Here is a 10,816-nt window from a genome sequence, read left to right on the forward strand (position 1 = left end):
TCTTTTTATTTTATTTTACACATGCTGGTATGAGTTATTCACTAGTAGTGATATGAATGCATGGACATGGTAAACGGCCTGCTGCTCTATAGCATCTTTATTCAAAGCGCTTTACAATGTACATTACATTCATCCATTGACACTGACGGTGGAGGAAACCAGCAGTTACGAGGTTTCGGGTCTTGCTCAAGAGAAATTCAGCACAATCCTCTAGAATCTAGAGGACAAGTGATCTAGAGTCTAGATCACTTGTTCTCAAACGTTTTAGCTCAAAACCTTTGCCCGGGTCAAACTAGTGAAACTAGTGAACTAGTGAAAATAGCAAATCTACAAGATCTGCTTCGCGCCGCGTTGCGAGCTTGTGGATCTGCTATTTTCACTACTTTTTTATTTTATTTATGAAATACTTGTTGGAGAAAAATGTTGGAATTGATTTTAATTGATTTTATGTTAATATCATGTATCTGTACAAGCACTTTGTAACTTTAAGAAGTTTCTAAGTTACTCATAACCGAGAAGAGTGCTAAATAAGATGATTATCTTGCCCCCAATTAGCACTGTCTATTAACTCATTCACTGCCAGAATTATTTCTGGCGCGTTTGAACACTGCCATATTTTTCATTGAAAAAAAAAAAGTACTCAGGAGCCGAGATACAGAATTTTTAAGTTTTAAGTTAACAAGGAAGTGGATGGGAGTCTATATCTTCAAAAAATCATATCTCCTTGGTATTTGGGTCAAAAAAAAAAAAAAAAAAAAAAATATTTTTTATTTTTTTTATTTTTTAAAAAGTCGTTTTAGTCGTTCTAGGCAGGCATGGCTTATGGACAGAAGTCGTTTTAGTCGTTCTAGGCAGGGAATGAGTTAAGAGACAGTGGGGGCAGTAGCATGCCACTTGGACACAGGCCGGGGGCTGATCGATCAGCCTCGGTCAGGTTGCCTGGAGGAGGGTGTCTGTTGCAAGACCCCAAACACCCAGTGACTCCAAGTAACAACACTGATGATGTGTATCAGTTGATGTTTTATTAACTTATTATACAAGATTTGTCCACTTAGCTGCCATAGCTGAATGGGTAGAGGCCATCTGGGAAACAGAAGGTCCCATGTTCGCCCCCGGTCCGCCCAGTATATGTGTTAGTGTACACTACAGTATAAGTGTCCATGAGTAAGACACAATATCCCCTAATTGCTTGCCGGGCTATGTATTAATAGCTCCTAATAGTCAGGAAGGGTAAGTTCAGATGACAAATTTTAAGCAAGTGACAAAAATAACCCCAAGGAGTGGGCACCACATTACTAAAGTAATGCTGAAATAAAGCTATAAAAGCAGGAAACAAATCACACCAAGAAGCATTGCAACAGATGTATCTGCTTCAGAAATGCCCCGCGGCACGTGGGGATCAAATGTTATAACTTTTATGTAATCAAGCTCCTCTCTCTGTTCTTCTACTTGTGAAAGCAAATGAAATGATTCGTACTGAAAAGCAGTGGTTTGGCATTCATACGTTTCAAGCTTTGCGGAGAGGAATGATACTGACTAAAAGCACTTGGGAGTGAAAACCAACTTCATATTACGTTTTAAAATAATTATTAAATGTCTGAATGGCTAAGTACAAAGTGTTTATTTATAGTGTTTTACACTTTCACTCTTAGAAAAAAACACCCCCAAAAAACAAGGGTAACACCATTTAGGCAGTCATGGGTTACAGTTTCCAATAACCAAAAAGTTAAAATGTCTTTAACTGCTAAATACATGTTTTAATATCTCAGGTCAGCTGTCAGGGTTTGAACCTCCTGCAGCATTTCAAATATAGAACCTCACACTGCCTCCAACAAATTCCATCTCAGTGTTTTCCCAGCCTGTCGAACATCTCCTTGAGTGTTGTCTGTTTCTTGGGGTTCTCCGATTTCCTGGTACTTCTACCAGTACCGACCCCGGTCTTCGTTCTGGATATGTTTGTTTTAACCGTACCTGAGGATCGAGGTGTCATACTGGCATTGGGACTGATCTCAATGGGGTATTTGGGACTGTCCTCAATGGGGCTTTCTCGAAGGTGGTAGGCATTGTTGGAACCCTTGCTGCGGTCTGTGGCTCTGCGCTTCTCTTCTGTGTCCAACGTCTTCTGCAGGAGAACAGCCATTCTCATGTCCTCTTCCTCCTGATGCCTGCGCTTCGCCAACTCCTCCTCATGCTGCTGCTGGATCAACTCATGGAGGAGCAGCGAGGAGGAGAGAGATGAAGAGGAGGAGGAAGGAGGGGATGGGCATGGTCGCTTGGTACACCTCTCCAGATCCATTTCAGAACTCTTTCTCTTTCCACAAGAAGTCATCCCTCCATCTCTGTCTGAGTGACTCTGGACAGACCCCACGTCACCTGGTGGATGACAAGAGAGGAGAGGAGAAAAGTGAGGGTCGTTTTCCCACACACTGTTAAATCGTACCTATACCGATATACCGATAACACTATACCTTTATTTTCATTATAGTCAATGGAAGTGATTGACTGGCTTTATTTTTGAAAATCACATGTGTAGCAATCACTCCCTCTCCCTGCTGCAAACTGCCAGCAGTCAATGTTCCCTCAAAATGTTCATCGGCCTGAGCAAACACTCAAACCCTCTGAGCGGTACTGAGCAACTACTGAGCAACATCTGACATCACACTGGCCTGGGTACACTGCACTTTGACACCACCTGTCCAACCGTTAGATAATGACGTCAAGTCATACGGCTTAATTACATAAGTAATTTCAGTTGGATTACTTTTAATAAATTGTACTATAGGTCAGTTACAAGGAAAAATACAAATATATAGTTTTTGCATGTCCATTCATTAGTACCGGTATATGTGAACACATGTAAGGAATAAATGTTTGCAGTGTTCACACAAACACACACACATTGTTTATGCATTACATTAAGAGCAAGCAGAGATAGAAATCATATAAAATGGAGGTCAGTAGCCAAAATGGAGGTCAGTAGCCTAACTGGTGTAAATTGGGGGTCCTTGGAATTAAAAACGTTGAGAATCCCTGTGTTGTAGAATATAAACTGTAGAATATAGTTAATTAACAGAAAATGTAATGTAAACATTAACTGTGCAAACACGGCTTTGTTTAGAATATATTTTGCTATAAATAAAACAATGTATAGTTATAGTTTATTGTATTTTATACAGCTTTACTGTGCTATGTTGCCACCAGAACAGAACACAATTAGGAGAGAAGAGGGCTGGCTGAATCGGTGGTCATGCTGAACTAGGTTTGTCTAATGTTGTTGTATTACTGATAGGTGGATATTGAAGTGTTTCCATACCCGATTGGTGTTTATCTGGTAGTACTGGTTCCAGTGTTCCTAAGAAGGCTGTAGGCCCGGATGGAAGGCTTGAATGATTCGTCTCCTGACCATAGTAATCCAACCTGGGCATGGAACACTCAGATGGGTCCCTGGTAAGCGAAGTCGAGCTCTGGGAGTGGATGATGTTCTCCTGAGATGAAAACAACATTTTAAAACCGGAGGTCCAACCGGACTCTGGGAGGGACACAGTACAGGAGAGACAATAGTAGGACAACTGAGAGGCAGACAGTGTAGGAGAGACAGACTGTAGGAGAGCTGAGAGGGAGACTGTGAAGGAGAGAGAGACAGAGACAGTGTAGACAATAGGACAGCCGAGATGAGAGGGGGTTAGAGGTCTGAGACAATCCCTCCTATAGCCACACGCCTTTGAACAAGGCACTGCAAATCTCTTGATCAGCTCACCTTGTTAGCCATCAAGGAGGATGTTGGACTGGAGTCTGATGAACTGGAGACCCTAAGTGGAACTGGAGAAAAGAACCTGCACGCACACACACACACACACGCGCGCACACACACACACACACACACACACACACACACACACACACACACACACACACACACACACACACACACACACACACACACACACACACACACACACACACACACACACACACACACACACACACACACACACACACACACACACACACACACACACACACACACACACACACACACACACACACACCACTTAAAAAAAACAGAGTTATGGGCTTTACACACCAACAATGATAGCCGATCTACAAGCTACATGTCGCCAGTAGATCTGCTATTTTTGATGAATGTTCACCTATTATGAAAAGCCTAGAATAGGGTTCATATGGTTGAATGCAATAGGAGCGTTAAGCTGCAATGCACAAAAAAAAGCTAACAACACCTGTGCATGTTGTTCTGAAAACCTGCTTGTAATAATACAGTGATTAGAAATCTCTGCCTACTGATTTGTCTGGGTACATCTAAATTCAAAGCATGGGCTACAAGTGACAATGCAAAGACATTAGGGCAATCCATCATATTGGGAGTGGGACAGTGATATGAATGGTTTTCAAAGCAGTGGGCTTAAGTTTGTTGGCCGCTTTCTCCGCTGTTCTAGACCATACTATAGAATTGTATTGCGTACCGAAGTTCTGACGTCACTCCCACTACCCCTGGGTCACTGCAGTATTTTTTGTACTGGAATCCCCAAAAGCAAATCTTAAATCGCGTCATATAAGAACTGTGTTCGAAAAATAAACAAACCACCCGGCAATTTTGTCAGGTATGTGACTCTGTGTCGTTTATGATATTGAGTTACATTTGATAACGTCTGTGTTTGGAGATTATTTATTTTTAATTCTTACTCTTTGGATAAATTAGTACTTTAGTACTAATTAGTACATAACATATGAACCATTTAGGATTACATTCAAAAGAAGACACATACTGTATGTACAAAAAGAAGAGATCTCTTCTTGAGTATTATTTAAGGTACCTGTAGCGTTAGCTAAATGTACTAATAGTATTAGTTAAGGTACTTCTGTATGTCTCCAGAGGTGTTGTGTTTCTTCTTGGCCGCTGACCCGATGTTGGTTCGAACGTTGGTCTGAGATGCTGAGATGGGACTGGTGTTCTATAGGAGAGAAAGATATTTAATTTTACACACACATACTATACACAGTACATGAATATAAATTATATACACACATACATATCCATGCATAAAGGTTGTCAAAATTAACATGTTATTCATGCATTAACGCATTGCCTTCTTAAAGGTAGGGTAAGTGGTTTGCGTTGGTTAAAATAATTGTTAAATAGCTCTATATTCTGATAGTACTCATTGCTATAGAGTGTTTGTTCAGTATTAGGAGTCTCCTTGTCTCTCCAGCTCTTTATAAAACAGAAAATGCATTTTCGTTTCAGTTTCAGTTTCATTTCCAATTTTATCCAATCAGGATAGAGAACTCAATCAGGATACAGATTAAACAAATGAAATTGGAAGTGATGACACTAAGAAATGAGCATGCAAAATTGGAACTGGAACACTGTACAAATTAAGCTTAAAAATGGGTTCTTTCTCCTGATTGGCTGAGATTTTGACACCTACCGAAAAATGTATTTTCTGTTTATTAAAGAGCTGGAGAGACGGGGAGACTCCTGTTACTGAAAGAACGCTCTATAGCACTGAGTACTATCAGAATATTGTATTTTAACCTTTTAACAAAATACTTTTTGTTTTAACCAAAAAATATCACTTACCCTACCTTTAACGGTGCTAATTATTGTATCTACCCTTTGAGGCATCTGTAGGTCTAAGTGTATTGCCCATTGCTCCTGCTCTGAACACAGACACAAAATGAGCTTTTGATCTTTCCATGTAGTATCTCCTCAAAGCAAAACAATTAAAACAATGACAGCGATTGGGAGTTGGGTGCTGAGGACAACTGGTTTGGGATTTGCTTACACCCACCTCTCACTCTCATAGTTTGTGGGTCTTATCACAGTGTCAACCTGTTTAAGATTACAAGTGCACAGAGCTTCCCTGCACAGTTTTAATTGACAAAATGAGACAGCGTTATGGACAAATGTCAATTAATATTATAATATTGCACTTCCTCTTTCAATCTCTCCCTAGAGAGATTTGGCTTGAATTTTGTTCAGAACAGCCAGCTCACAGCATGAGTGCTATTTGGAAATATGTTGCATTTGAGATGAATACACAAGGAAAGACAAAGGATACCAGCAAGCCCATATGCAAGCAATACACAGCAGTGCCAACCAAAGCTTCACTACTTTGGCACTACGCAAAGTAGCGTAAGTGTGGCTAATCCAAACACATGTGAATAACATGTATGTACTACATGTTAATATTCCATTTAAAACAGCCAGTAAAGTAATGACGATCACATCTTCAACAGTGGCTGAACTCTATTCTGCTTGGTTGGACGTTCAAATGTATATGTCTCTTTCTCTGTCTCACTCTCTTTTACACACCAGTTCGAGGTTGAGCAGCTTGGCCAATCTCTCATCATCCTCAAGTTGTCTCTCCTGAGTCTCCTCCTGTCTCCTTCTCTCCTCTGCCAGCCTCTGCTCCTCTTCAGCCAGGAGCGCTTTGATGTACTGCTCACTGGCTGACCTCTCTGCCTCCTCCACAGTACGTTTCTCCTCTGCCAGCTAGAGGAGAGGAAAGGAAAAGACAAGACCATTATTGATTATGGAAACGTTTTCATATATCTATTATATGTTCACGATATATATTTATTAAATCTTTCATGTAGTTTGTTAATAAATATCAATTATATGAGGTGTATTCATACAGTTAATTGATAAATACTGTATCCATTATATGAAGTGTGTTCATATAGTTTAATATACACATCTATTGTATGGTTTTATATTGAAGATACTGGCTGGTATTCAGTTACCTTACTGATCTGATCTTCATACTCCCTCCTCACCTCTCCTGGCTCACTGACCCTGGGTCTGGACAGACACACTGCACAAACACACGTGTGTGTGCACACACACACACACACACACACACACACACACACACGTCAATACCCTCAGTAAACACGCTGTGAAAAACTATCTCAACAATTAAACCTAATCACTGAACAAAAAGTCAGATATTCAAAAGACATTCTGAGGTTAAGTCTTGTAACAGAGGATGTGTGTTTGATTCCCACAGCAGATAACTGTAGTGTTGAAGTACCAGTGAGGAGTACACTAATCTCTGGCTGGACCCGTATCTCTGAATACATTGCATTTTAATACCTGGAGCTCAAAGAAAGAAACTCTCCATTTTAAGAAATTGTTAAGGCTCCATTTATATTTCTCCCTACAAAAGTCTACAAAGACAATGATATGGTGAATTCCACACACCCAAACCTATGTCCATAATCTGTCACTCTCACTATAATACTTGAGATTTATAAAGCACTTTTCTAAGTACTCAAAGTCGCTGTATATGCGAGTGGGGGCCAGGGGAGGGGGGGAGAGAACAACTATGCTGGCACATGCTCCAGCCTCCTATCAAACACAAATAGATGTTTAGACGCCTCATTTTAACATACCTCTAACTCAAAAAGGGGAAAAATATTAGCAAAAAAATGGTAAAAGCAACTAACCTACAGCATCTTTAAGTTAGTTAGTTGCAGTTAAAGGAACTAAGCTAAGACATTTGAAATGTATTATGTTGCTTTAGCAGTCCAAAAGCATTCTGACCACCTGTATCTCTGAATATTTATAATTCAAATATTAGTACAAAAATAAGTAATAATGAATGTGGTTGGAAATGTAAGTATCAGTCACAATTTGTCTCAATTACTCACAATTTGTCTCTAGTGATAAGCTTTCTGAAAACTACAAACGATGTAGCCTGTACGAAATATAATATTTCACCCACTTCTGTAAACCTGTAATGTGTCGATAAAGCTGATTCTGATTCCTCTGACTGTTTTAGAACTGGTCCCATTTTATTATAACATATCACCATACTCGTATGTCCCTACCTTGGTTGTCGTCTCCTCCGTCTTCCTGTCCTCTGATGCGTCTCTGACATTGCAGAGGAAAGGCGGCCTGGATCCGAGTCCACAGCATCTGGTTCACCAGAGTGTTTTTCCGGCTGTGTAGACGAGACCATGTAGCCACTCTCTTCCTGCACAGAGGACAGCACATAGACGCCTTGTCCGCTGACTCCAGGAAACACTCCTGACAAAAGACAGAAACAGTAATGTAGGGGTGTGACTTCTAAACATTTAAACGCTAAACATCAAATAAAATAGAACACTTTAAGGAAGTGTTTTAGTCGTATAACAGACACAAAGTAATCTAAAATGATAATGGGTGTACATACCTTTGTGATATAGAGTTAATTTACCTTAACAGCACTGGAGCCGAGCGATGCAAAATAATCTAAACACCCGACAGTGACGTCGAATAATGCCAGTGGCACCGATTATATATCAATTCACGCCAAGAATAACTTGTAGCAAACTTAAATACGGATTTTCACTTTGAAAATGTGCAAAGTAAAGTTGGAACTATAATTCCCCATTTTGGCTGACTGGTACAAGTAAAGTTCAGATAAACAGTGTTCTATTGTATTAAAAAACAGACAGACAAAGGAAGGGAGAGACAAGAGTGAGAGATTCAGACAGACAGATGTATACAGAGAGAAAACGTTTAAAGTGAACCTTGCAAAAGGTGTGTTCACAGGGAAGAGTCACTGGTTCCAGAAAGATGTCCAGACAGATGGGACAGAGACAGTCTTCCCGGGACAAACCCCCTCCTCCACCTTCTCCCACCTCCATGGACAAAGTGGACAACTCAACCTGGGACACCGGCGGCATGGCTCCACCTCTCAACAGATCACTACAGTCCTACGAGAGCTGAGGGAAAAGTCACACATAAAGAATTACATATTCGATCAACCTATTCTTTTTTTCCCCCGAATATTAAATTCAGTGTGATTAATATAGACAAGTTATCTGGACCTAAACAGGCATTGTGAAATATCTTTAATGTATTCTACCCAGCAATCAAAACAACTGTTTATGACTGCTGGGTACAACATGATATTCCAAGAATGAAATGTTATTTTCATTTCATAATATGGAACAAAGAAATAATTATTATGTTGGTGAAGCTGTAAATAGCATACTACAATGTTTTACATGATTCATTACTTACTGTACTTGCAAATATTTTTTAATTCCATTTTGGAATTGAATTAATGGATTCATCGTTTCACATGACATTCTTTGGAGAATGTCAATACTTAGTTGCATGAAAGTTGTATGTGTAAGGTTAAGGTACATTATTATACCAGGATTACCCACAGACAATTTGCAAGTCTGGGTACATTTACACAATGACGACTTCAGTTCATACTACTATGCTGCCAGCATAATGTGGAATCAACTTTGGTGACGGCACGACTATGGTAATCGTCAAAATATCAATATGATGTACTAAGTCAGAAAGAGTGGCCATTTTATATGGGGGGGGGGGGGCATATTTATTTCCTCTGAAAATCTAAATCAAACTGCAATAATCAGAAACATTGCAATATTTGATTTTGTACAAAACTTTTGACTGGTACTGTAGTTCTTCACACACTTGGTTATGAATATGAAGCTCAAATATGCAAGAAATAAAACCAGAAGAGCAGAGAGAAAAATGGTGGAGGTGAAAACGGGACACTGGTTATGTTAGTCAGTCTACTGACTGACAGGCTGATGTTAACCTTACACATCAGCCTTACACAAAACCACTTCAGACCTACATATACTTGAAAATAGCTAATCTACAAGCTCACAATGTGCATTGTCTACTATTTTCAAAGGATATTTAAACGTGTTATTTATTTGAACACTTGTGAATTGGGACGTAGATTCTGCCTAATAAGTACTTTCTACTTTTGGTACTTTAAGTACATTTTGATACCAATACTTTTGTACTTTTACTCAGGTACATTTTGACAGAGTATTTCTCCATTGCAGTATTGATACTTTTACTCAAGTAAAAAAAGAGTACTTTTTCCACGACCACCACTGGTGAGTAGCTAGTTAACCAACAATGCTACCGTTAACATAAGCAATAAGCGTTACTAATAATACACTGTAACAGCTCATACTACTCGTCTAAGTCTTAGTCTTAAGTCTAAGTCCATTGAAAAGAACAGGGAGAGTATTGTAAATAAAACAATAGAGGCTGTACTCACCCGGACATGAGATAAACGTAAGGTTTTGAAGACCAAAACAAATCTGTGCTAGCTTTAGCCAACAGGCTAACGTTAGGGGTAAAGCTGCAAGTTGGTTGTTCTCACTTTGTGTAAAACAGACAGTCTAATGACCACTACCTGACATAACACAATGACACGTGCGTTGAGTCAAATGTGGTTGCCAGCAACACACAAATGCCGGGGAAATTAAACCAAACTAATTGTATTTAAACCGTTGTTATTATTATACGTGATGTGTAAACATGGACCATGGGGGAGAAACTGGGGGGCAGAACCAATAACGTGACCGCCCAATGGCGCCCTTTCATCATCCTCTGAATGACGCATGCGCAGCTTCCCCGGTACCGCCCAACACGCACTCCTTCTCTCTCGCTCTGCTCATAGACCCAACGTTACACTGCCGTGAGAGGTCTCCGTCTTTAGTAAAACAACAAAAAACTATTTCGCTATTCACCGAAACAAAGGCTGGTTTGTGTTGTTGGAGGTGTATTCTCCAGGGTGGGAAGCCTTCTCTGTAAAATACACTTTTTTGGGGGGGCAGAAAATAAAATATTGTCCGGCAGATGGAAATTATTGTATTTACTCCACTGCGCCCTTTACAGATCTGGTCAATACAAATGACCATTGACCACATCTGTAGAGGGCGCAGTGGAGTAAATACAATAATCACTACCGCTCTGTCTGGACCTGGACCCGTTATATTATACCTCTATGTCTGGACCAGGGCT

The 10,816-nt window shown here is 39.9% G+C and overlaps 1 protein-coding gene across 1 annotated transcript; it reads right to left on the reverse strand.

Moving 5' to 3' along the window:
- Positions 1-1,607: 1,607 nt before the first annotated feature.
- Positions 1,608-10,340, reverse strand: rnf168 (ring finger protein 168). The gene is made up of 9 exons (XM_084065004.1): positions 10,068-10,340; positions 8,539-8,733; positions 7,855-8,053; positions 6,766-6,836; positions 6,335-6,514; positions 4,876-4,970; positions 3,758-3,833; positions 3,314-3,485; positions 1,608-2,373 (listed from the first exon to the last, which is right to left on the reverse strand). The coding sequence occupies exons 2-9, from the start codon at positions 8,692-8,694 to the stop codon at positions 1,844-1,846; spliced, it is 1,479 nt and encodes a 492-aa protein (XP_083921130.1). The 5' UTR covers positions 8,695-8,733; positions 10,068-10,340; the 3' UTR covers positions 1,608-1,843.
- Positions 10,341-10,816: the final 476 nt, after the last annotated feature.

The sequence above is a fragment of the Gymnoscopelus microlampas genome, assembly GCF_963454915.1.
Source record: "Gymnoscopelus microlampas genome assembly, chromosome: 8".
NCBI lineage: Eukaryota > Metazoa > Chordata > Actinopteri > Myctophiformes > Myctophidae > Gymnoscopelus > Gymnoscopelus microlampas.